This window comes from Triplophysa dalaica, chromosome 12 (genome assembly GCF_015846415.1).
Source record: "Triplophysa dalaica isolate WHDGS20190420 chromosome 12, ASM1584641v1, whole genome shotgun sequence".
In the NCBI taxonomy this organism is placed as follows: Eukaryota; Metazoa; Chordata; class Actinopteri; order Cypriniformes; family Nemacheilidae; genus Triplophysa; species Triplophysa dalaica.
In genome coordinates, this window is record NC_079553.1 from 5,603,572 (window position 1) to 5,629,816 (window position 26,245).

General features: G+C 39.9%; 2 protein-coding genes across 5 annotated transcripts in view; both read right to left on the reverse strand.

Moving 5' to 3' along the window:
* Window positions 1-40: 40 nt before the first annotated feature.
* gon4lb (gon-4 like b) lies at window positions 41-16,925 on the reverse strand. Of its 3 annotated transcripts, none has more exons than XM_056761931.1 (31): window positions 15,889-16,925; window positions 14,150-14,394; window positions 13,970-14,068; window positions 13,418-13,656; window positions 13,187-13,261; window positions 12,957-13,007; window positions 12,808-12,858; window positions 12,623-12,721; window positions 12,421-12,531; window positions 12,166-12,342; window positions 11,717-11,939; window positions 10,934-11,032; window positions 10,746-10,786; window positions 10,224-10,336; window positions 8,574-8,775; window positions 6,913-6,999; window positions 6,435-6,609; window positions 6,211-6,361; window positions 5,585-5,732; window positions 5,357-5,473; window positions 3,497-5,281; window positions 3,014-3,308; window positions 2,756-2,919; window positions 2,480-2,677; window positions 2,224-2,367; window positions 1,681-1,992; window positions 1,478-1,591; window positions 1,210-1,384; window positions 866-1,127; window positions 669-771; window positions 41-584 (listed from the first exon to the last, which is right to left on the reverse strand). In XM_056761931.1, the coding sequence occupies exons 2-31, from the start codon at window positions 14,379-14,381 to the stop codon at window positions 471-473; spliced, it is 6,156 nt and encodes a 2,051-aa protein (XP_056617909.1). In that variant the 5' UTR covers window positions 14,382-14,394; window positions 15,889-16,925; the 3' UTR covers window positions 41-470. The 3 variants fall into 3 exon arrangements, with proteins under 3 accessions (XP_056617909.1, XP_056617910.1, XP_056617908.1); XM_056761932.1 differs by lacking the exon at window positions 15,889-16,925 and adding an exon at window positions 15,083-15,182 and having other exon boundaries at window positions 1,478-1,588; XM_056761930.1 differs by lacking the exon at window positions 15,889-16,925 and adding an exon at window positions 15,083-15,182.
* Window positions 16,926-17,383: 458 nt separating this feature from the next.
* npr1b (natriuretic peptide receptor 1b) overlaps window positions 17,384-26,245 on the reverse strand; it is a 36,206-nt gene continuing 27,344 nt past the window's right edge. For both annotated transcript variants that reach the window (XM_056761934.1, XM_056761933.1), the window contains exons 10-22: window positions 26,089-26,163; window positions 25,904-25,981; window positions 25,668-25,772; window positions 25,020-25,091; window positions 24,734-24,893; window positions 24,463-24,618; window positions 21,368-21,536; window positions 20,910-21,059; window positions 20,700-20,823; window positions 20,540-20,608; window positions 19,607-19,781; window positions 18,991-19,089; window positions 17,384-18,282 (exon numbers count right to left, since the gene is read on the reverse strand). In XM_056761934.1, the coding sequence (XP_056617912.1) occupies window positions 18,134-18,282; window positions 18,991-19,089; window positions 19,607-19,781; window positions 20,540-20,608; window positions 20,700-20,823; window positions 20,910-21,059; window positions 21,368-21,536; window positions 24,463-24,618; window positions 24,734-24,893; window positions 25,020-25,091; window positions 25,668-25,772; window positions 25,904-25,981; window positions 26,089-26,163 (1,581 nt within the window). In that variant the 3' untranslated portion in view covers window positions 17,384-18,133. The remainder of the gene's footprint in view (window positions 18,283-18,990; window positions 19,090-19,606; window positions 19,782-20,539; window positions 20,609-20,699; window positions 20,824-20,909; window positions 21,060-21,367; window positions 21,537-24,462; window positions 24,619-24,733; window positions 24,894-25,019; window positions 25,092-25,667; window positions 25,773-25,903; window positions 25,982-26,088; window positions 26,164-26,245) is intronic.

Genomic DNA, 26,245 nt, shown 5'->3' on the forward strand with positions numbered 1-26,245 from the left:
TATATTGTTATCTGTGTCAGAATTCAATCCAATACTTAACTCTGTATAAATAATCATTTTATTCATCCTCCAGATTCCCAACAACAGTGCCTTGTTTACAGAACTAACATCCACAGCAAAATAAAAACAAAAAACCACCCTGATATAAAAATACTATACAAAACCCCATCTGTTCATATATTCACAGAATATACAATCAATGTCAGTAAGAACGTTGATGAGAATCTGCAGGCCGGGGCTTTCCAATAAAAATGTTTTGCTCCATTTTTTTTATAAATCAAAGGCTTCATTATGTTCAATTTATTTGCACATTGTAAGAGACCTCAGACCCCATGTGTAAAATACTTCTTTGGTAGGTGTCATTGGAAAAAGTGGGGCTTTATATGCAACTGTAGCCTCCAACCAAAATTATTAAACCCATTTATAACAGACAATGAAAAGGTTTATATGAAGGTAAAAAGACTGATTCTCTAGTCCGGTTCTTCATCAGTGGCTGACTGCTGTTCTGTGGCTTCATCCTCAGAGCTCGCCTGACAAGCTGACGTATGGAACAAACGCATGAGGTCTCGAAATCTCGTCGATACCTGTGAAAACAGAGCTATGTTTAAAAAATGCTAAATTCAATATAGATATATTTTGCTTGTAATTGAGCTGCATAATTCAAGTACCTCACTGGCTGTTTTGTTGCCAAGTTCCTCTGACACAGCCTGGAAAGTACTCTGATTGGCTCCTTGCTGTTGACAGGCAGTCAGGATCACACGATCAGCCTCCCTAGACACCGGGCAACAAATAATTTTAAGTAAGTAAGGTCAAATCCAATATACAGATGCAAGTGTTTAGATGGCCGAGTAATATTTGATTTAACCTGGTCCAGAGGATAACCCTCTCTCCACTGGCGGTGAGGGAGATGTTTTTGGCACAGACAGGTGTGTCTATGGCAGGGCTGAGTGTGCTCAAATCTCCCTCTCCTGTTTCAGCTGAAACATCTTCCTCACTTCTCTGTCTCTCTGAAGCCTGTATATGATGCTCTTCTTGTTTCTCGTCATCTTCCTCATTTTGTTTTTCCTGTTCCTTTGGGATGGGAGAAGGGATTCTCTCACCTTCTTCCCACACAGTCCCATCACCATCTGCACAACATGTAAGTCAAAGAACTACAACAGGTGTTTCTTTTACATAAACAAAAACGAGATTTCATTGAAAATGCTTTACCCTGACATGGACTGTTTGCTCCACTACCAGCCTCATCTTTAACTTCCTTCTCTGCTTCTACATCCTCTTCTGGTTCTCGTTCCTCTTCCTTTTCTTCCGCTCCTCTCTCACCCTGTAGATCAGCAGACAGAAATGCTGAATCACGGGTTTTCAACACCTTTGAGCTGTTGGTTGCCTGTAGAAGGAAAAAAACAACTTTCATGTATAGGCCTGTCATTTCCGAACAAGCCAAAATGTTACCTCAAACAATTACTGAACAAACAGGCACCTTGTTGCTATGGCAACGCAAGCATCCTTTTCTCTTATGTCTGCGATATTTGGTATCGTGGCTAGAGTCGTGACAGGGACACGGACAATCTTTCTCTGGCCAATCACAGTCCTGCTGAAGACATACTATCAGCTTTAGTATGTTTCATAACAGTCAACAGATAAGAAACTTTTACAAAAAAAGTAATTATGCATAAACATCACCTTGTAGTTGCCATGTGTGAGCATTTCTTTCCTTCTCTTGCTCCTACCACTGATCTGTCGAATTTTGTGTGACTCGTCATCCTCTTCCAGATCAGGAAGCGTGACCTCCTCAAACCCTCCCCATACTCCTCCTCCAGATCCCACAACCAAGCATCCTTCTCCATCCATCCCAGTTCCCACGTCATCTAGCCAAACAGCCTCTTCAAACTGGCCCGGACGTGCTGGAGGTGGACGCATTTCATCGAAAAACATCCAGAATTCTCCTTGCAGGTGAGTGTGGCCCTTAAGAAGGGTAGCCATCTGGGCTTTGAGCTAAGTTAAAGGAGCAGACATATCTCAGTGTAAATGTGAGGAACTCATTTCCTACACTTGATTTTAGAGTTGCACCAATATATCGGCCAATAAATGGCATCAGTTGATAAAAGCAATATTTCACCGATATATCCTGTCAATATAACCACCAAACTATAGGCAGATATCACTCTGAATAATCGGTTATCGTTTCGGTATTGGTGCATATCTACTTAATTTATTCACTCATACCTCATCGATGCCAGCAGGACTGAGAGCAGTTCCAGTCTGCAGCGCTCTCACAATCTTCTGGTAATGAGATGGGTTCTCCCCGAAACTGATCTCCAACTGACGCAGAAACCGCCGACTCCTGTCAAAGGCCTGCTGCTCTTCAAACTGGGTGTGGAAGAGACAAAAAAGCATTTGGTGTAATGTAGCATAGTTTGGTTTGGGCGATGGCCTTGCAGAAAAACATCTACTTTATTGTCTACTAAATGATTATAAGTACCAATCCACACTCCAGCGCTTGTTCAGGAAGAAGGAATGCTGCAAAGTCCTTGAGAAGGTCGGGCCAGTCTCTGAGCAAAGGTTTTAGATGGGAGAAGAGCTCTACAACACTTTGGCTGTCTCCCGCCTGGTCAAACTCATACAGGAGCCCCAAAAACTCCTCCACCTTACCAGGAACATCCTGCAAGGCCTCACGGACCTAAAAAGAAAGCGCGAATGTCTGCATCACAGTTTCCGATCAGGCATACAATGAGCAGAGGTAAGTTAAGAGTCTAACCCTATTGAGATAAGACTGGGCGAAGGCCATGTCTTTACTCTCTCTCATTGGATCGTTGTCCAGGATGTGGTCATCATACAGTAGTAGAAGCTTCGAGGCATCTTTACTGCCTCGTTCCTGACGCCGACCACGCTTGAGGCTACGAGGGGGAGGTCGGCCACGCCCTACAGAAAAAGAAAGAACATTTCAAATTCATCAATCAGGCATTGCCTATTTGGTATCACTGAAAAGATGACAAAGTGGGAACCGGTTGCTGACCTCTGCCACGCCCCCCTCCTCTACCGCTGGCCTGTGGAGGGTCATCGCCTGGTGGTGCATCTCCCTCAGGAAGCTTTCCACCTTCACCTTCCCCGGCTTCCATCTCATCACCCTTCATCACTCCATCCTCTTCATCCTCTGAGTTCTCCTCCTGTGAATTCTGGGATGCGGGGGAGTTCTGGGAGTTTGGGGAGGTGGGGGATGTTGGAGACGTGGGGGAATTGTCCTCCTCGGAGTCTACCTCTTGGCACAGTCTCCTCTCAGAAGCCAACCAGGTCAACTTCTCCATTGTCTCCTACAGAAAAAGGACACGTAACATAAGTCATGCGAGTCCAAGTAAATACACAAGCAGTTAAGTTTAAACACACCAACTCTACATATTGTATTCTACAATGCAAACAGGTGAAAATGAAGTCAACCAAACTATGAAACAACACAAACTGAAAAGTTAAAATTCTTAAATACATCCCTTTCCACACAGACCTGAAGTTCCGGAACGGAAAGCACAGATTCCTCCGACGCCGATGACATCACTTCCTCCTCATCTTCATCCTGTGTGAGGTCGTCAAAATCCTCCTCCTCCTCATCACGCTCGCCATCTCCATCTTTCTCTCCGTCTCCATCCCTCTCCTCTCGTCCTTTATCTCCTCCTCCGTCCCCATCTCTTTGCTCGCCGCTTTCTCCGTCTCCACTCTTCTCTCCATTTTTATCTTCATCACGCTCTCCACCTCCACCCCTTTCCCTCTCCTCTCCCTGTCCTTCCTCCCTATTGCCCTCATTCTCTTCACCCTTAGACTGTTGGTCCTTCCCATCCCCTGTGCCATGTTTGAGAACTCCGGGTGGTTCCCAGCTGTCAGACTCTTTACTCTTCTGTTTCTCAGGATCAGAAAGACATTTCGTGTCCATCTCTTCCCTCACCGAAGCTTCGGCACCACTGTCCATACTAGCATCAGTGCTGGTCAGGCTAGAGTCGGTGCTACAAGAGGATTCGGAGAGCGCCAGGAGAGGACTGCCGAAGAGAGCACCTGCCATTTCTTCTTCCCATCGGTCACCAGTCATTTTTGCTTTTAACTCCTCCTCACTCACTTCCTTCCCATCATCCTCCACACTTATTGGCACAGGTGTTACAATATTTAATGGCTGATCAGCTCTCTTTGTGTTATTCAGCACAGGACCAGAAGAAATCTCACAAGAAACATGGTGTTTTGGCACAACTGGTGCACATTCAGCAGAAATTGAGGCAGGTTGGTTTACAACCAATGAGTCTTTGGGCAGGAGTAAGAACTGTGGCACTCCTTTTTGTGTCACAGTCGGAACCAGCACATACTGAGAACTGTCTGCTGGTGCTGCCGTCAGAGGGGAGAAGTTCTGTGGGCTGGCTGGTGGAACACGACTTTGAAGACTCATTTGACCTTTTTCAACAGTATTCTGAATGGGGGTAGAATGCAAAACTTTACATTCTGATAACTGAATGGTGATGTCTTGAGATGTGACCAATCTCTGTGCGGCAGTCACAAGACAGGCATTTTCATTAGTCTGAGCGGCAATTTTCCGTGTGACATTCAAAGGAATTGCCTTTTCCATAACAACAACAGAGTTGTGTGCATTGCTCATGGTTGTAGAGGGCAGGGGCATTATTTTGGGCAGTTGAGGGGCTGGTTTCAAAGGTGCAAATTTTCTAGGTATTGTCTGTTTTTTTATCTTATCTGACATATTTTGTCCCTGTTGCAGACCACTTGTCCTAACCATCACGGAAGAATGCAGAGAACTACAGACAGATGGGGGTATCGGCCCTAAAGCGGGGGGCACGTTGGCAGGTGGTAGCATCGGAATAGCAGACCCCAATTCTGGAGTGATGTACTGGAAGTTGATAGGAAAAGAGGTGCTCTGCGGCACCATCCCATGTGCAGGTGTTGAAGGAGGATGGACCAATGGGAGGACTCCATTCATGGATGTGCTAGGTGCATGGGCCAATAAAAATACACTGTGAGTTGGTGTGGAGACATTGGGTAATGCATTACCTGTGGGACATGGAGGGGCTTTAGCTAATGGTACTAAAGAAGGGCAGGAAAAACCACCCAGGGGCCGGGGTTTGGGCAGCTGTGGGCGGGGTGTGTTCCGTGCCGGGTGCAGGCGCAGATGAACGCCTTTAGGGAGGAATTGTGGGTATTTCGTTCCTTTAGGAAAGCTAAGGCTGGAAGTTTTGGTGGTTGAGTTCACCTTCGAATAGGACTGAAAAACTGCCCTATGGATGACCAGTAAACTTTTCTGTAAAGATAGAATTAAAGTCATCATGATCCTATTGGAAATCAGGATAAAGTGAAAAATGGTCTTGGTTTATACCCTCAGCCAGTTGGGCATGATGCTCTGTTCTCTCTCCACAGGAGGGCGCTCTTCTCCAGGCAAAACAGGGCTGCACATCACCGGCAGAGGAGGAACCACACGGTTCTGACAATAAAACTAGGAAACACAAGATTACATTACATACAATACACGCATCACCACAACCTGAGATAACTGAGTCCACTAAGTGTTTATCAGGATGGACCGCTGAACGAACAGTTTTTTTACCTTGATAATGTTGTGTCCACGTCTGGATGCCAAGTTCTTCACACGTACACCGAGCTGATCCTGACGTATGGACCTGACGAGATACCTGGTCATCAGGTGATAGGGAAACTCTGTCTGAGCAAAGTGCTTTAAACCTAAGACTATGAGACTAGAGAGAGAGAAAGAGAGAGAGAGAGAGAGAGAGAGAGAGAGAGAGAGAGAGAGAGAGAGAGAGAGAGAGAGAGAGAGAGAGAGAGAGAGGGAGAAAGAGAGAGTTATCAGCTGTACGCTACACTGCTTCATCAAGTGTTTTCAATGTGAAAGTCAGTCGTATTGAAAAGTGGTTCCATTCAAACATGGCTGTGAGTCTGCGAAAAGTCCAAAGCTCATTATCACATGGTTTCTTAAGGCCATCTTTCACTGTCTTTCACTAAATTCCACTCCGCAGTGAAAACCACTGTGTACAACTTACTCTGAGGGGCAAACGTCTCATTGCACGTGTATGGAACACCTTACACAAGGCTGTAGGTCCGTGCCACATTATGAAATGTTATTTCTTACCTTAATACAACCTGTTACCATTTATCCCATAGTGAAATTGCTTTTTGTTCAATGTTGAATTGTAATGATTCATGGGTGATATGTACCTGTCTTCTGCTTTGGTGTGATAATATTTGCCGCGGGGAGGGTGCAGGGCCGGATCCAGACTGCAGTGCGGCAGAAGTTCTGGGTAAAGAAATGCAGAGCGTGTGGCGAACAGCCACGCCAGGCCAGCGGGGAGAAACGGGTACGAGTGGGCTGCAGAAACAAAGAGAACATTAAACACACGTGCTTGTTCTGGTTGATGTGAATTATTTGTGATCTGCCTCACCTGCGTTATGGCATGTGGGTTCGGGAGGGAGGTGGGCAGGAACAGGACATTGGTTCAACTTCTCCAGCAGCTTAAGGGATGGTTCTAAGTTACACACTCGGAACACGCTTCTGAAACATGCATTAATCGCAGTCCTCCCCTCCTCGGCTCTCTCCGCAAATGACAGCAACTCCCCCTGTCAACACAGGACAAGAACAAATAACAGGGCAGTTAGAATGATGACTCATAGAGTATCTCTTAAAAAGACAGTTTATTGAGAATTTTCTCCTTCATGGGATACAAGTCATTTTTGCGATGCTACATCTTGTCTTAAAACAGATGTCTATCTCAAGCATGAAACGGCATGTATCTTTTATCTGATTAGGTGTTTTATTAAAATTTTGGTGACAAAAATGTTGGGTACAGTTGGTATAAGGTCCCACTGACATATCCAATAGTCAATAGCTGACCAGTATCCTATGTCCTGCTATTTTCTTACCAGAAAATGTTTGGTAGTTTGAGCTTCGCTCTGTAGCGCTTCCACTGGGTTGCAAAGCATATTGGCCTGTGTCAATAACTGGACATGCTGTAAACAAACACAACAGATACAATTTTAAATAAAGTATATACAGTGTCCTCCACTAATATTGGCACCCTTTGTAAATATGAGCAAAGAAGGCTGTAAAAATAAATCTGCATTGTTTCTCGTTTTGATCTTTTATTTAAAAACTCAAGTTAAACAAATTGAAAGTCTCTCCAATACATCCTGGAGACAATTATTGGGACACCTAGAAATTCTTATGAGTAAAATACATCCCAAGTATATTCCCATTAATATTAAACATTTCTGAGGACACTAAGCTGACTAGAAACACGATGTTGTCCAGTCATGACTTCTTGTTGCACTGGAAAATAATATATTAAGTTACACAAATTATAAAGTGGATTTAAAAGGAGATGGTTGAAACAATAAAAATTCAAATTACAACATTAGGGCAATAATTAAGAAGTTTTAATGGACTGGAGATGCTGCAAATCTGCCTGAAAGAGAATGTGTGTCTATATTGTTATAATGCACAGCAAAGAGAATAATTTGTGTGGCCAAAGACTTTACAAAGATCACAGATGGAGAATTGCAGAAACTTGTTGAATTTTAGTGTCCTAGAAAAAATAAAATAAAGGAAAACCGCACCTCAATCACCACAAGTTGTTTGGGACAATGTTCAAGAAACAAATCTTCTGCTCTCATGCAAAAGTAAAGTCCACAATATTAATTAGCCATACTGGAACTTTAAACAGGACTGGGGTGTATGGCCATGTGAAATAATAATAAAAAACAATTGGCAGCAATAACACAAGATGGGTATGGTGCACACAGGGATAAAAAAGTGCCTCATGTAGACAGTTAAATATACCACCAAATCTTGTTATGGACCTACTTTTATCCCAGAGGTCCTGGAAATCTTGTTCAGACACATGGCATCATGTATTATATCAAATACCAACAAATAAAAAAATAAAACCTGATTTGCTCTGCTAGAAATATTATAATGGGTCATCAGCTTCCATCAGCACATTGGTTCAAAACAAACATCCAAATCAACAAAATGACTCACTAAGCACAAAATCAAGATCCTGCAATAGCCATCCCAGTTCCAAAACCTGAACCCTATAGAAAATGAGTGGGAGGAACTGAAGCAGAGGGACACCAACATCTGGAAGGATCTGGAGAAATTCATTGTGGAGGAATGGACTCGGAAGACCAAATCAGACTGAAAAGAAATTACTGTTTTTCTTACAAATTTTGGTTGCAGCATGTATTAAATAGATCAAGATCCTTTGAGATCGTATAGTAAACTGAGGCCAATTATTGTGGCCTACATGTATGGGAGAATTTCTTTTTTACAGTGTAATATTCCCCCTACTACAAATTGTTTTCCTTCCAGGAAATGTTGGAATTTTGTAAATAAAAGATTAAAATGAGAAACAATGCAGATTTATTTTTACAGCTTTCTTTGCTTATATTTACCAAGGGTGCCAACAGTGTATATATTTATATACATGTGTGTTTGTGTATTTGTGTTGCCGTGTATCTAAAAGCCCTTAATCCATTTGGAGGTCTTTCTTATGTATTGTGTATGCAACCATCTTTTGGTTTACCTGTTGTATTTGCTGCTGCAGCTGTTTTCTTTGAGTCTGGTTGACCACCAGAGAACAGCTGGGCTGCACGAGAACCACACCAGGGCCGGATGCATGCTGGGTAGCGCGAGCCTGGTTTTCCCTCCTCTGCTGCAGGGCGTCCATCTGCTCTCTGACTGTCCGCCTACATGCTGTCAACATATGAGCCAGTGGCTCCTCAAACCTAACAGACCAATTAAAAACCATGGAAAATTAGTAGTGAATATTTACTATAACGTTAATATCTTACTACAGTAAAATAGTCTTGTTTTATTGTCCAATTATTGACAACTTAGATCCCACAGTGTGACATGGCTTTTAGGTTGATGTTCATAGAGTAAATGGAAATGGAAAAAAAACACAACCTCAGTTTACTATACGATCTCAAAGCCATTTTATGCATGAGAGCAGCTAATTAAACAGACTTTGTCTCTCATGCTCTCTGTACCCTACTAAATGACCATTAAAGAGATCTGTCTATAGTGCACGAACACACACTTTCCACTTTCTGTGTGGAAAAAAAATCAAACAGACGTCATTGTCCCTCGTTTACATATAGAAACTCCCATCAGCCACATCTCTGGCTTTACCCACAATGCATTGACACAGATGGGTCACGTATACAACTGTGAGCTGCAGTTAAACAATAATCCATTACAATCTGTCAGCCCGGTGTTGACTAACACAATTCTGTTAGAATGTCAATAACCTGTTACTGGGACCAAACGTTTATCTTTAAAACAGATTTTTTTTTCAAAATATCTTCTTTTGTGTTCTGCAGAAGAAAGAAAGTCATAAAGGCCTTATATGACAAGAGGGTGTTTAAATAATGACAGAATTTTCATTTTGACGGTGAACTTTCATTTTAATGGCCCATTATGTAGGTCTCGGAGGTTTGTTTGTGTGTGTGTGCGCGTACGTGCATGTAGCTGTTATCTATTCCTGTAAGCGAGCTCTATTTCAAGCCTGTGCGCCTGGCTTCTGCACGTAGCATAAGAGCAGTTTATGATCTTTTCACCTGTCACAGTAACGTAAAGACCTGCACCTGTACATCAGACGAGATGTTATTTGTGTGCTCGCTTTGTGCGTAATTCACAAGTGAACATGTGTAATGTAGCTCTGTAGTGTGTCCATATTGAGTTCTTGTACTGCAGAGATACAATCGGACACGATAGAGCATTTCTCTGCCTCCCTACCCAAGCAGACACAGCACGCCTCTGCTGCTCTGTCCCTAAGGGAGGACATGTGTGTAACATAGCTTTTTATTACTCTGTGTGTTAAAACCAAAATGTGTGTGGATGTATTTTTGTTTTTACAGACACAGATGTTGAAGTGGAAGTCCTGTTATGATCAAGTCTTAAGTATTTTATGAAAAGATACAAATATGCTTGTGGGAAAAGAAGCATGTTGTCAAGAACAGTCGGTGTGTACAGTAGTTCAAGCCCATTTCAGGGAAACACACACAACAGGAGATGACAGGCTTTCTGTTGACCGACGGCTTATCTGACGTTGAGTGTGTACCGGGAGACAGGTGTGTAGGTACAGAAAGATGTTTATATATACAAAAAAAGAAAGACGTGTACATGAGCATATGAGGAGTGTAAATATAGGCCTGGTGTGTACGTGTGTTACCTGATGGCTTGAGGAACATTGAATTGTGGAGTGTTACTGGCCTCCTCATCATGTTCCTCATCTTCCTCATGACCTTCCTCATCCTGTTCATCGGCTGCCACCTCATCGTGAAACTGCAGGAAAAAAAAACGAGTTTTCAAAATTTTTGCTTCTTTGCAGAGGGAATAACATATTTATAAAATGAGCCCTGTAGAGCAGTTTGTCCGTTTAGGGCTAGTATAGAAACAACAAGGTGATTCCCTTGCAAGGGGACCAGCGGTGTATGTAGATAGAAAAGGTAATTCTAAGATAATAATAACATAAATCTTCATTCTCTAGGGTCTTTATACACCTCTGAAGACATAGTTATGTATATTATTTTTAAATCAACGTTTTATGTCTGTGTTTTTTTTTTTAGCGAAGTAGCCTTATAAAAAGCACATAATGCAGGTCAGATTACAGCAGTTATTAAGGCACAAAAGTCACCTGTAGAGGTTTATTTTGCCATAATGTCCGGATGACTGTGCCTCATCTCTTACTCACCGTCTCTAACAACTCCTCCATGAGCTCATTGACTTCCCTCTCTGCAAGAGAAATGGAGACATGACACATTTACTAAAAGCAAACTCAAACGGAGGACATTAACTAAAAACTTCAACTCAACCGGAGGACGGTGTGTAATCCCCATCTCATATGAATGTATGACTATACAGAGCTCAAATTGCACCCACTTGTGATGCGAACGGCCCGGTCATTTCGATAATCTTCCAAATCTGGTTCGTCTAAATCTTCTAAAAAGTTATATTCGGGGTCGTCGTCTTCATCTCCTTCTAAAAGACAGAAAGAAAATCTTTTGACATCAATTGAAATCAAACGATCAAATGACATCAAATGAAAACACATGCACATTTATAATGACGATGAGAGTAAACTAGGGAAAAGGTCAGGGGAGAAAAACACAAGTGAGAAAAACTGCTGATGTGTACAAATAATCGACTGATGTGGTAAACGGAGGAAACCATTAAGACATTTGAGAGAAGTGCTGCTCTCAGACAGCATCTGTCTGAAAGCAGCGGTGGTTCGTGATAGACCCGGCGGCATTGATTTGTTTAAAGGACACCCACCTTGCCAACGTTTTCACTGGCACAGAAAAGTAAACAGGAGGTTTGCATGAAGGGGCTTTTAACAGTCTAAATGTGAATTTTGCTTGGTGTTGCGGACAATGCGCATGTCATCATTTTCATCATCAACACTGTCCACTGATATCCGTGCACATCGTTCACGTGCAACCAGATTTTTCAAGCAGTGTGGAAAACACAGTGATAAATTGCTCAAACAGAAGTGTCCACTAGGCGGTGACACTTGTTTTATACCTGCAATGAAATGCGTCTGATTCTGTGCGAGACCAACTTAAAACGTACATTATGTTTTACATATGCCATATACGTATGTTTATAAATGCTTTTAACTATCCAGCAAAGATAGCCAAAACATTATGCACTAAAGTTGCTGACCTTCATTGTCCAGGTGAGACGACATGAGTCCCTGCAGCCATTGAGTCCAATTACGATCCTCTGGTGTGAAAACTTTATCGTACATATCTGCCGTGATATCTGGGGCGTGGAGCTCTGCCTCCAGCTGATCCAGAGGAACATCCCTCAGCGGCCGCTTTGATCGGGTCCGAAAAGCTACCAGACCCTGATCCGGCTCCCCTCCTCCGCTGTTGCTGCTCAGAGCCTAGAGTAGACACATTTATTTTAGAGATGGGGTTGTTAATAATAGTGAATGATTGGTTAAAACAATTTGCAGACTTAAAATGATGCATAATGCAATTGTTGTTTGCAAGATTTGAGAACATATTTTTCACATTCAAGAAATCATGGGTAACATACTAATGGGCAAAAGAACAAAAGAGAGAGACAAATATACAGAATAGAGATTTTTTGCGTATGAGACTCTGTACCTGGTAAGCCTCCATGCAGAGAGGACTCAGATCAAGCTCTTTATCCACAGCATGGAGTTTCTCAATGAAGGGATCAGGAGCCCTGAGGGATCGCGAGCGCCCGCATGACTGAGTTGGAGGGGCAGGGGGACCCATAGGTACTGCCTCGACTCTCAGGTGCCTGGATGGCTTGGACTTCTGGAGAGAGAAAAAAACAGATAAAGTGGGATACGGGTGTTAAAATGTTTTACAATGAGCTGCGTCTGTGTAAAGTACCACTCTGGGGCTGTTGCTGGCATCGTCTTGTTCAGATGGCATATGAGTGGGAGTATGTCTTCTGCCACGTGGAGAGGAGGCTGTGCTCTCCACATCACTCTCCAAAAATGTCTACAATATTATAATATACAATAAATTGTCAAACATTCTTAACTTAATTATTTTAATTTTCAGGTCAATGAATTTAACATGTGATCTTTACCTCCTCAGCGGTTTCATCCTCCTCGTCTTCATCAGGACAATACTCTTCATCAGATGAGTCTTCCTCATCCTGCAGAGGAATGTCTACAAACTGGGGAAGCTAAAGACAAATCGCAATTCAACACTAAGCAGCTGTGATTAATTTAAAAACAATACACATAATTGTATCAGAACACAATCTTATACCTTTGTCTCATTTGGCTTTTTTATTGGTGAGATGTTCCAGGTGCCCATTCCCTTAAAAAACAAACAATGGAATAATTATAGAGCACAATTTTTTTCCCCCAGTATACGATTTGAAAATGCTCAAATATTTCTGATAAGACAGAACTCACCCCCCCTTTCTGAACAACTTCCTTGAGCTTTGAACGGGTCATCTTAGGTTCCTAGATTCAAACAGGCAACACAAATATTTCAAAACTGAACACATGGAAAACCTACAGTTATCAAATCACACTCATTTTGGCCTTTTATTAAATATATCTTCTGCTATTAAGCACGCCATTGTGTTGAATTTGCACTTTACAACACTATAATTTGTTAAATTAAATAAAGAAGAACATACAAACATAGGCATGTCCTGTGTGTCTCTTATCGCAGCTTTCATCATGGCCACAACATGCTCATTGGTTATCACTTCCTGAAAATAAGCACAGAAAAATCTGTTCTTAAATTGTTTTTATCTTTTTCGTTCTAAATTTTCCAAAGCTAATTTTGCTTTGCAGCATTTATGATACAGTGTGATTTTGACTCAAATTCTGAAATGAACTTAGTAGTTTGTTAAAACCAGACTCACATGGATAATGTTCCGAACGTTGACAGCGGAGAGCTTGAGTTTTTGTGATTTGAAGGTCAAGTCTCTGTCCAACTTACTCAACTCCTCCTCACTCTCATCCTCTTGCTCAAGCCCTTCTGCCATCTTCTCCGTCTCTTCATTTACCTTAAGAATCTCTCCTTCCCTTTGAGTCATTACATTCTTTACATTCACACCATTCTCAGCATTCAACGATTCCTCCAGCTCACACCGGTCCTCATCTAAAGACAAACATATCCAACAAAGATCTTAATTATTGAAAGACTTATGAATCTATATGTGAAAATATCAATCTGACTTGTATGTAATACAACAATATATTTTCTTATTTCAGCTGATCCTTCTATCCAAAGCAACTGACAAATGAGGAAGCTTTTCACCTTACAATAAGGACAGTATACAAAGTTGCGTTCACAAGTACGAATGCATAGTATTAAGTTTGTTTCATAGAAAGGCTTAAATAAACTTCCATATAGTAACAGCAGGCAAGGGCTAAGCTAGGAGTTCTGGCCTTAACTCAATTCTGTGACTTACCCACAGTGATTACCAGACCCAGTTCTGCATCCTCCTCTGACTGAAGAGGAGATGAAACTGGGGAGGACTGGACGACATCACTCTCATGCTCAACATGGTCTACACACACAGAGAGAGAAAAACAAACATCAAGCTCTGATATAAAGGTCACTTGGGTCATTAAACTTGTTTCTCCACTACCTTCCCCGGATTTCTGCTCCTGGCGTTTGAATCGATGAGCTTGTCTGCCTGGAGACAGTGCGTGGACTGATGTCCAGCTCTTTCTCTTAGTAGGAGTAGACACCTTCCTTCTCCAAGAACTTTTGAGTAGTTTGTGAGATAATTGAGATGTGTTGACAGATCCCCTTTTGGGTATTTTAGCATGTTCTTGTTGTGGATCATGAGATGCCTTGCGTTTCCACCCCATTTTCATTCTTCTTATTAACCTTTAAAAAACATAATAGCTAATAAACCGTTGTCTTTTTTTCTTTATTGGGGCATAAAGTGATGATGCAAAAGATGATGGGCGATCAAAATGTAAACCATGTATGTGTTAGTGACTTTCAGATTTTAAATTTATTTTAAAGTACAGTTCTAGTTGACTAGTACATCCATTATTATATATCTTATTTTACGTTTACAGTATTTTTTATCGTGCATCCCTATACTAATTCACGGTCTTACTTGCTGAAGCGTAAACATCTGGACTACGTAACATACACAACAGCCAATTATAGACTGGTAAACGCACAGAAAACATGACCAAAATAACGCACGACGTAACATGATTGACACAAATGTGTTTATGTAACGTTAGGCAACCCGGTTAATAAAGCTAAAAATTAGAAACAACATTATTTTTGTAACTTTTCCCGAAGCTCTGTCTGACACACTCAAAACTGTACAAAGTAAAAAAATATATGTATTATACATTTTATTCACTCATGATAATGGTACAGATGGAGATGTGTGTTATTAAACTGTCTGTTGGCATACTCTACTAGCGTATTGGCTAACGTTAACTGAAAATATAATTAAGCACACAAACAATACAGGACAGCTGAAACCCGTTTATATTTTTTACACGAAAACGTGATATTTCTCTTTTTTGTCCTTTGTATAAATCGCTCTTACCCACACACAAATGTTTGTAGCCATCGGTAGCTCTATAACATTTAGCAGCCCGCCGCTTCACAACAAACGGCGGGTGTTGCAGTCATTTCCTTCCCTCATAAACACAAGTGAAGACTATCGGTTCCTAGAACCATTCATCAAACTGTCTTCGGATAATCGGTGGTGCATACTTAAGAAAAACGGCAAATTGTATGTTTAATATTTAAAATACAACCTAAATGATAACATTTAGTGGAAAATTGTATGAAATGTTTTAAGAATCCGTCTTAACAAGGATCAGATCGATGTCGGGTCACGTTGCCCACATGGAAAGAACCTATATGAGGATATATGCACATATGTGAAACCTATATGCAGTATATATGCACATATATGCTCATATATATGCTGAATATATGCGTATATATGCCACATATAGGCAAAATTGAGGTGCATATATGTGCATATGTGTACGCATATATGTGCGCATATATGTGCATATATGTACATATAACATAGGAAAACGGCCAATTTTATATATGTCACATATATTAAAAACCTATATTAAAACATATAGGTTTAAATAGGTTTTTTCCGTGTGGGTTGTAAAAAAATACAAGGCAGGTAATTAAATATAACTCGCATAGAAATGATTAGCAAAAACGCCAGAGAGATACCAAAACATAAAAAAGAACATTGAAAATTAAAAATCGCGATAAAGTAGAAATAAAAAAAAGCCCTTTAAAGATTTTAAAGTTAAGCATCCCCGCATGAGAGCAAGACCAAGGATGTCCAGACGGTCCAGATGGCCCCCATGTAGAACCCACCTGCTAACAGACTGGGTGGAGTCTGTTCACGATGGGAATGTATATTTACTTTCTGTCAGGCCACTTGAGTCTGTCTAGCTCTTGTTCAGCATGGGAACAGAAGCGGAGATGCCCATCATCCAAGGGGACAACACCAGTTTTTAATCATTCAACTCTCACAGCGGGAAAATTGACATTGAAGATCATTATACTACAATTATATGTCAGATTTAAACATGTGCATGGATCGACCATCTGACGTTGGGCCCTCTAAGCGAGAAATGTTCCTCCAATCAAGTGTCCGGGATATTCAATCATCAAGACATGTGCCGTTTAGGAATATGGTACTGACACCTGCAAGCGTGCCTGAATTTACAATCCCGTCACTGTGCCCTGGGAGACAGCAGATACGAGCAGTCTGGAATGCACGTCGACACACTATGCCACGGTCGACACATCCATCTTTATTAGTCCGGACACTGACCCGCTGCTGTCCGCTCTCAGATAAGGAAGATCTCGAGAATCACGCGCTTTCGGACCCAACTACACGTGCCGCAATGTCCTTACCTCACCTTAGCAAAATCACTACTCCATATGGATTTGTCGCACTCGGGGAAAGCCCATGCGTGCGTAGGAGAGAATCATTGTTTTTCGAGGATAATGCAACTTGTTTAACTAAACATCGACCTCTGGACTCACAGAACAAGTCTTTCGCAGATGTTCAGAAAGTGGTAAAAACGACATCTGGCGACGATTATTTTGCCCATCTGCAAGATTCTTGTAATATTTCGGAATCTGAGAAATCAACTCGTTTTCCCAAAAGATCCGAACGCAAAAGATGGCTAAAATGTTTACTTAAAAATCCCTCGCATCGGTGAAGTCATTTGATCTTACACAGAGACTATATGGGAAATAAATACATATGTTTGCACTTATAGGACCTGAAATCTGACATTTCAATTTTCATGCTGTCTGATTTTGATACTGTAGGTCTACTGTGTATATTATGTTTCTGATGTATGCAAATAAATGATATTTCGAGGCACTAATATTACGTCATTTGATTAAGGGACATCATCACATTGAACGTCTTGGAGGAGACTGATTTTAAACTGAATTTATGGGACTGGAACAATATTTTAATATTGGGCCCTAGACATATTATACATGCGATCTGAATAAATACAGTATTTTTATTGGGTCCCACATTTCACATGCCATTGACCTCTCAAAGCTTTGAAAATTTGTCTTCGATGCATATTAATACTGTGTTGGATGATATATGCGCTGAACATTCAAAATTATAATATTACACGAAAATTACGGATTGCACTAAATAAACTTTTAATTGTTAACAAAAATTTTAAGTTGTGACTTAAAAAGGTTTCCAGTATTTTAGGTATTTTTAGAGTAATGCCTGATCTGAATTATTAAAAGTGTTACATAGTCTATATATATATATATAAGTTAAATCCATAAAAAAAGTTAAATCCATACATAATGCCAGGTTTGGCAAAAAAAGGAAATGATAGTCAATAATCTCAATTTAAAATGGGCTGTGAATGTTATTGATCTTATTTGTATGTCTCAGTATTATGTTATGTGTCCTGCTGTCATAGGTCTGTGTGGTTCACTAAAGATATTTTTTGTTCAACTATAAGCCAGGCAGTCATTCACCAGTGTAGATCAACCACAGAGAAATGCGTCTAAATGGCTTGAGGAACAATGCATGTGTGTGCAAGACTCTGATCAGCCAGAACAGAATCTGGGTCCAAACAGATTTGAAATGCAATACAAATTTATATTGTTATTGAGTAAAATAAAACAATAGATTTTAAATCGACGGCATATTGTCTTCAACATTTGAATTATGAAAGCCAGGTGATTTTTAAATCCCAGTAATAAATGACATTAAATTTGTCGTTAAAGTAAGCATATTAAGTGTATAATCTTTAAACTTTGCACATAATACACAAATAAAAACATGAAATGTAATGCTGATACTTCTCCACCAGGGGGTAATAATCTAAAGCCTATACTCTCAGCTCCATTTACATTTGCAGTAACAGCAAAGCCTGTGGTGATAACTTAATAATAAAACATATTTGAGTACATATATACAAAAGTCAGACTTTGACATCTACAACAGTGATGGACACAGTTATGTAATTGTGGATGTGGGCAAAGGAACTTTCCAGAATCAGCTCGGCAAGAGTCATAGGTCCCTGCTGATCCAGTGGAGTGTTTCTCTCTCATTTTTATAATCTCAATCGCTCTGTGGGATCTCTCCCAGAAGCCAGTAGGTCCTCATCTTTCCCTTTCCCTTCATCTCAACATCTCCTCTCAGTTCCAGCTGGAAGCAGTTGAACTCCTCCAGCACATCTCGAGTGGCCGACGACATGTGGATCTTCAAAGCTGCGGGATAACAGTGTAAGAATATTACAATGATATACTAGAACAACCAGATTAGTCGAATTCACTAAGAAGGTAACTGACCCTCATTTTCTTAGACAACCACATGATTTAATAAACTTAGAGTCTTGACACAACACAATTTATAATGGATATAAGGGACACACTGCCTGTACAGCCCTCATGTACCACTAAGACGGCAATGGCAGAGCATGCATGTTAATCTTCTCCTGCAGGGAATGAATTAACAACTGTCAAAATAAATCTCTTTCCCGATTGTAATTTGCTGTGCCTTTGTTGTCTGTTATCTCAACCAGGCTGATATTTCCTATCTGCCAGACTTTATGTGTGGAAATGGGGGAAATAATTAAACGTTGACGACAATGAAATCTTTTATTATTTTTGTTTAGTTTTTGTGAATTATTATTGTTAACTGGTCTGTTGATAAAACAAACCCTTCATAAGGGCCACTGTTGAGATATCCAATAATTCTATATGAAAAAGGCTCAAATAAAACTATCCACCAGAAAAAACATAAGGCCGCTGCAGAGAAAATGGTAAGTAAATTGAATTGTCATTAAAAAAAATGGTACATCTGTACAAATCTACATCTAAAATGTAATGTTGAAGTGTCTTCCGTTCCTGTCTAACGCCTTCATTTCTAAAGCCATACATTTTTTATGGGTCTGGATCGGTACATAAAACCCTTACGTTCTCCATTAGATTCCATACGTGATGATGTGTTCACTGTATCTCCAAACAGACAGAAGCGAGGCATCTTCAGTCCAACTACACCTGCACAAACAGGGCCTGAAACACAAACATGCATATACACATAAGAAAACTATTTAATCCCATGCATTCTAGTCAGATACAATACAAAGTTTTTCTAAAATGTTAGTTAATTGCTTAGTAGTAGTAGGACAATAGTAGAAAATAAATCTTGTAAATGTCTTTGTTTTGTTGAACACATCAGAAGATATTTTGAAGAATGTACGAGAGTAAACAGTTCTTGGGCTCTTTTGACTTCCATTGTGATTTTTCCTTTTATGGTAGTCAAGGGTGGCCAACTACTGTTGGGTTAAACATTCTTCCAAATATCTTTCTCTGTGTTCATCAGAACAAAGAGATTTATACAGATAAAACAACTTGAGGGTGAGTAAATGAAGACAGAACTTTCTTGGGTGAACTGTTTCTTTAATGCATCGCGTTACAACCAGATGAGAGATTCAAACTGAAGTATAACAATAGTGAAACATTTAATGGGACAGTTCATTAATGTTTTTAAATTTGGTTATAATTTATTCACCAGTAGTATCACTCTTACCACTGTGGATGCCAATTCGTAATTTGAGCTGCTCATCGGGTCGGTGACGGATCTTAAATGTTTTGACAGCCTCCAGCAGAGCAAGAGACATGCGTGCGATCTCGCGACTGTGCTGTTTCCCATTTCGTACCGGTAATCCTGAAACCACCATGTAGGCATCACCTATAGTCTCCACCTATGAGCAGGTTAAAAATAAATCCACCGGAGGTGGAAAATGTTTTAAAGGAAGTTACTACAGATGAAAAACAATGTATTGTGTTTGTTTGACAGATACTTTGCATTATGAAACAGAGACACCAAAAAAACAAAATTGGAACTATGCAACAGCCCATGTCATTTTGATAAAAGATTTAAAACATTTTTTTTTTACTTTGATGGTTGAATTACTTGCCACAAAACTAAGTAAATAGGGTCAGTTTTGAATTCATGGTAACTTTAAAACAATAAATACCATACAGTTCTAATGAATACCCCTCTGATTATGACCAGCAGTATTTTTTATGAAAAAAAGTTAAATTAGCTGCTATATCTATTATGAAACATAAGACCTCTTCTATTGACCACTTTGCAAGATATAAACACTAGTCCAGAAGCCCTTTCGGTTCCAGTATTTATTTATTATTTAAATCTAACATATTTTTTTAAATATTAAACATATATGTTTAACACTTCAAATTGGTTATAATTTAATAATATTTGTTTGGTTGTACTTTCAGGGAGTTTCTACTGAACCAGCATTAAACCGATGATGATTACGTCATCCCAAGTGGTCTGATAAGTAAAATATGAAAAATATAACAGACTAAAAGTTCTATTAGTTGCACAGTTCTCTAGAAACTCAACAAAATGAATTGATCAAACGACATATTTCCTTTGGAGTAAACCTATACATAGCGTATAGCCTGATGTCATTGTAAAGAGAAGCTGCAATACCTTGTAAACGTCAAAATTGTCTATAATGGCATCAAAGCAGGTGTAGAGATCATTGAGGAGTGTGACGACCTGCAAAAGACACAAATATACACTTGAGAGTTTGAGGATCAAGCACAGAAACATCAGAATTGTTCTCTGGTACCGGTGGAGGTTGTTGTACCTGCATAGGTGTGCTCTCTGCTGACAGAGCTGTGAAACCCACAATGTCACTGAAGTAGATGGTGACGGAGTCAAAAGCTTCTGCCTGCACAGTCTCGCCCCTCTTTAGCTGCTCTGCCACTGAACTAAAGCACAATAGAATTACAGTAAGACACCTGTGTTGTACATTGCATTTATTTCCTGTGTATACTGTGGGGTAATTCTGACTGACTGAGGGAGGATCTGGTACAGTAAAGCTTCCGCCTTGCGTTTCTCCTCCAGGTATGCTTGAGTTCTTTCCTCTACCAGCTCCTCCAAGTTATTGGCATATTGCTCCATACGAGACAAAAGATTGTCCAAGATGTTACTACTTCTGTGCTCTCTGAAACGGAGAGAGAGATAGGGCATAATGAACAAAGAGGAGGAAAAGAGTTTGTTTTTGAACTATGAACGTCAGGTCCTCTTTTGAGGAAAAGGACCTAAGATTTACATAAAGGAAAAAACTGTCGGAAACTGTCTGAAGCAAGCAATGATTGGAATAATGTGGTATAGTGATCTAAATAATTCTGGACTGGCAACACAAAGGTTGTAAGTTTGCCACTTAAAAGAGATTTTCCACATGATAAGTGAATAGTTACATGATCTGAGAGAACACAATGTGACGGAAACAGAGTGTGAGAAAAGACAGACCTGTTTTGTTTGCGTAATAACAGACTTATATGATTGAACTCTGGTCTGTCTGATGGTTCTTCGGCCCAACAGCGCTGCATCAGCAGGCCCAGCTCCTCGCTGTGAGACTGTGTGTTCACCGACGGTCGTAGGTAAGGCCATTCCCCCAGAGCTAAGCGGTCCACAATCTCTACTCACCAAAAGAGACGGCAACAGTTAGTATTACCACAAACAATCACAACGTTTTTTCCGATAACCAGATCTATTTTAGCTCAATTCTACGTAAATTGTCTGCGGGTTATAAAGCCTTATTTTACCGGTCCTTCTGTGAAACAAAAACCCCGGACAGCTCTTCAAATATCATGCCATCATTACAACAACACAATATGTGAGTGCATGTGTGCCGCTGCTGCCAGGTTGATTTGATGACCAAACGCTGCCGTTTGATTGGTCGACCAGACCATCATTTTTGCAATCTCATTCCCAGGGTGGTCAAATGTAAGATTGATATGATCTCTTCAGCTGTGTAATAGAGCAGGATGACGTCAACGCTAAACATACAACCCCTGTTAGGGTGTGTGTGTACCAAACGTCTGTTACACACGTACAGTTTATCACAGCGTGTACACAGAAAGTCCTCGGTGAGTATAGCTACTCCAGTCCAGTGTATGATGAATTTCAACAAAATCAAACCTCAGGAGTGACAAAGTTATCCAACAGCAATGTGAAAGACACATGAAAACAGTGATAAAATCCAGGTAATCCCATGCTTAATTTGTTAATTCCGAGGTGCCGGAAAAAGGGGGCGTGGCATGTCCGGTGTGCCAGAATAGGGTTAAGATTAGGTGTGGAGAGGGATTGGAAATAGACAATCAGACAACCGTATTTTTGAAGGGGGTGCATAATCTGACAGGGGTGTATTTTTCAGGTGGGGAGAAGTAACGGAATGTGCAATCTATGATTGGTTTTCTATCTAACCATTGATTATAAGATGCTTTGAAAATGTGCATAAGAAAGCCAAAATGGTTAATTGTCATAAGGATGATGTTGTGAATATCTGTGCATGTAAACAAATAAAACACACCTCTCAACATTTGTGTAGAATCAGAAATTTTTACAGTAAACTTAAATTACACATGCGGGTACAGGTGGAGGCAGTCGTGTGTAACGTTATATAAGCGTTTAATCATCCTTAACCGAATTTAAAAATTTCTTCAGCGTCTTTGCAGCAATTTGTCAAACATCACAAATGTCTCACTCTGAAGTGTCCATCAAAACAAGTTCCATTCGATAGAGGATGCAAAACATGCGACGCAGATATGTATATGCAGAATATTTGACAATTAACATATTAACTGTACTAAAGGGAAAAAACGGTGACAATATGCTGAGTTTTGTTCAGTTTGTGAGAAAAACTGTTAAAGGAGATGACAGAGCGGATCCTGTAAGTTTTCTTTAATTTGCAGCTAACTTTGCAGGATCTAATGATGCACTCATAGTCAGTTTGACCATAAATCATCATAGTTTTTTTAAGTTGGTTTTGCCGTTATAACAGCTCAAGCGCACACGCAATATTCCAGTATCTCAAACTTGACAGTTTATTCATAATCAAAATAAAATAGTTATTGCCATTTTAGTTATTATACATGCTTTTTAATGAAATTTATGCACGCAACAGGTCAGCACAAACGTTTTCCATTCGTACTCAAATTAAACCCTGAGGTTTTCACAAAAAAAACTTTTTCTAAAAAATGTGAAAAAATACAGATCTTCTTTTCTGTTTTTTTGACCTGTTTCTCCAGTTTTCATTTTCTGCAAATAGAAAAAACATTTTTATTTCAAATTTGGGAGAAATATTGTTAGTCATTTACATAAATAAACCAAAAATTATATAGTATAAATAGTAAATAAAAAAAAATTGGTCTTTGAAATGGTGTCTCAACTTTTTTCTGCAGCTGTATTTTTTGGGCTTTAATATTCGTATTGTGTGGTAACTGCATTATAAAAGTGTTTCTTTATAAATCTTGGTTGAAGGGGTTGCAGTGGTTGATTTATCTAAAATGTATTCACGATAAAGCCTCTCCTGCTGCTCATGTTCACGTGTTAATGTGAGAAAAAGTCAGCCATTTAGCCGTCTCTGAATTTGATATGAAGTGACAGTGATTTATACAGCTTTTCTTCCCTTTCATTTAGTCGCAAATTATAGATTCAGTAAACGGCCGCATCACGAGCAGGAGTGGAAATGTTTTAGCATCTTACTGTGTCATGATTCTCATATTTTATGCTAATTGGAAACCCAGTAAAATCAAATGGAATTTCATTGCAGAATTGTGACATGAAAGCATGTTTAGGAAGACACAATATAACTAAAAATTAGGATGTTACGAGCAAAATATGAGCTCTTCACCCTGTAAGGGTTGCTCTCCACAAACAAGAGTGTTATAAAGAGGGTATGTAATAGATGTGTGTACAGTATGTGTCAGGCAAGAACATGTCAAGTGTGTTCCACTCACTGCCAAGTGACATTTATGGTTGATTGGCAAATTAAGAGTGTTAGCATGGCCTTGTAAACAAGAGTGTGTTGTATGTAGTTTTATGTATGTTTTTAGCATGTGACTATAGGATAATATGGATCTGAATGTGCAGGGAAGTAAATGTAAGTAAATGTTTGCACAAGAGGAAGTATTTGAATGTTGACTGTTTGTGTAAGTGCATTGTTGACCTCTCTCAAGAACCCGGTTCATTAGTGTCTGTCGTTCTCTGACACTGCGAAGGCTCTTAAGGATAATTTGTGTGAGAGCTTCGAGATTTACCGAAGACAGGGTCATGCTCAATATCTCAGAGAGTCAATATTTAAAAGTGTACTGGAAATAGATAGAAAAACAAGTTTTCCAGTCTCCTCAAGCTCTGAAGGAACAGCACGTTCAAGACCCCGAATCAAACAGGGAAGATCATTCAAATTGGTAAGCACACAAACACAGCTTTGCCTTGCATGTATTTCATGAATCAGGAGAGATAACAAAATCTGAAAAAGCTTTGGAGCTGAAGGTCAAAAACAGGATCAAGATCTAGGTTAAAAGTGTAGCTTAACGCATATAGACCTCATGATTCCTAACCTTTGGGGCTGATCGAGTCTCCCTCCAGATAAAAGACTCCTCTGCGCAGCGCCACCTCCTGAAGGATGATACCGAAACTGTAGACGTCACCCTTCTGCGTGCCTCCTGGAGGAAAGCACTCCATCCTCAGCAACTCTGGAGCCATCCATAGCTTACCTGCACATAGACACAGACAGCTGACTGACAGTAAACAACAGAGATGGTGACTGAGGTTTGTATCTACGTGACAGGCTTGTTCATGTGAAGCCATTTCAAAGGTCACTTGACTGACGTGCATAATAACAGTAGGCGTCCTCCGTGTCCGACTCGGTCCTGATGCTGGACAGTCCGTAGTCGGTGATCTTTAGCACAAAGCGGTTGTCCACCACACAGTTTGAGGACTTCAGGCTGCCATGGGATACAATCACACTGTTATGGAGGAAAGCCATACCCTACGGGGAGAAGCAAATAAGAAAGCAAGGAAGCGAGTATGAGACATATATGCAAGAAATAGGAATTAAAAACAATGAGGGAAAAATTATGGATGAAATCACATTACAATAAAGAGCAATGGATACCTTCACTATGTCACTAAGAAGTGAATATTTGAACATCCACTCTAGTGTGATGCTTTCGTTCTCAAGAATGTCCTGTACACAAAATAAATGCAATCAAATAAAAATAAAAAAATCCCATAAGGTAAATCCAAATGTCAAATAATTTGTTAAGTTTTAAATACATTTACAATTATAAAAAAATGCATTAACCATCTAGCATACATTGTTTGCAGATTGATTTCATATTTAGTATTTATTCCGATGAATTTCATTTACACTTTTTAAGTATTAAAAGTCTCGAAAAACGTGTATTTTGGGGTCTACTGTACAAACAGATTTCCGGGATGTTTTCTTGAGGCTGTGTGCATGTTGTTGCTGTCCACCTGAAACCTTGTATCTCCATATTTTGTGATTTTTATTTTTTTGCTTAAATCATTATTATATGTCACCTTATATATTTACCACTGGGTTTGCAAATATCTAACAAATTAAACGTATTAAGTGCTTGTCAACTTTGACAACATTTAATCGTTTTAAAAGTACAGTCTTCTTCCCATTTCCAGAAAAACTATTTGGACATCCAAGGTTTCAGAAGGAGAGTGACGACATATAACGTATAGGAATAATTATGTGTAAAAGAGACTGTACGTTTTTGAGTGTGTTTTGTACCTGCAGGCTGCCACGAGGACAATATTCAGTGACAATACAGATATTGGGCGGATCAATGCAGGCACCGATAAAACGGGTCAGATGCTCGTTCTGCACATCTCTCATCTGAAAGCACACATTATATGATTTTATCATCACACCTGAACCTCAATTACATTTACATAAAATACACTTTTATGTCGTTTATTTTTATAAGGGTTATGTGTTGAGTAAACAAAATGTCACAACACACTCACATGTTTCAGTTCAAACAGCACTTTCCTGGTCAACTCAATGCGCTTTTTGTTGATGTATTTAATAGCCACAATGTTTCCCTGTGGACATAACAGGCGAACAATCATGTTACATTGGCTGTGGGGCATCATGTGTAGATTTTGGAGAAGGGTTTAACATGCAAGTAACAGGTAAACCAAGCAAATACCTTAAAGTAGCCAGTCTTAGCAAACACCTGCAAATTGCCATCAGCTGTCAGCAGGGATCCGTAGTTTGAACCTCTCTGTAAAGAGTCAAATTACTTTAGATTGACTGTAATAAAACAAAAGAAAAAATAAAGAAAAGAAAAGACATTTGACAGTATG

What these genes read in the sequence shown, in the direction of transcription:
- gon4lb (XM_056761931.1), bottom strand. Translation starts at nt 14,381, where the DNA reads ATGAAAATGGGGTGGAAACGCAAGGCATCTCATGATCCACAACAAGAA. An exon ending in GTCTCACCTGGACAATGAAG is followed by an intron (nt 11,033 to 11,716) that starts GTCAGCAACTTT and finishes TCTGTCTTTTAG; the next exon opens with AAGGAGATGAAGACGACGAC. An exon ending in AAGCGCTGGAGTGTGGATTG is followed by an intron (nt 2,368 to 2,479) that starts GTACTTATAATC and finishes TTCCACACCCAG; the next exon opens with TTTGAAGAGCAGCAGGCCTT.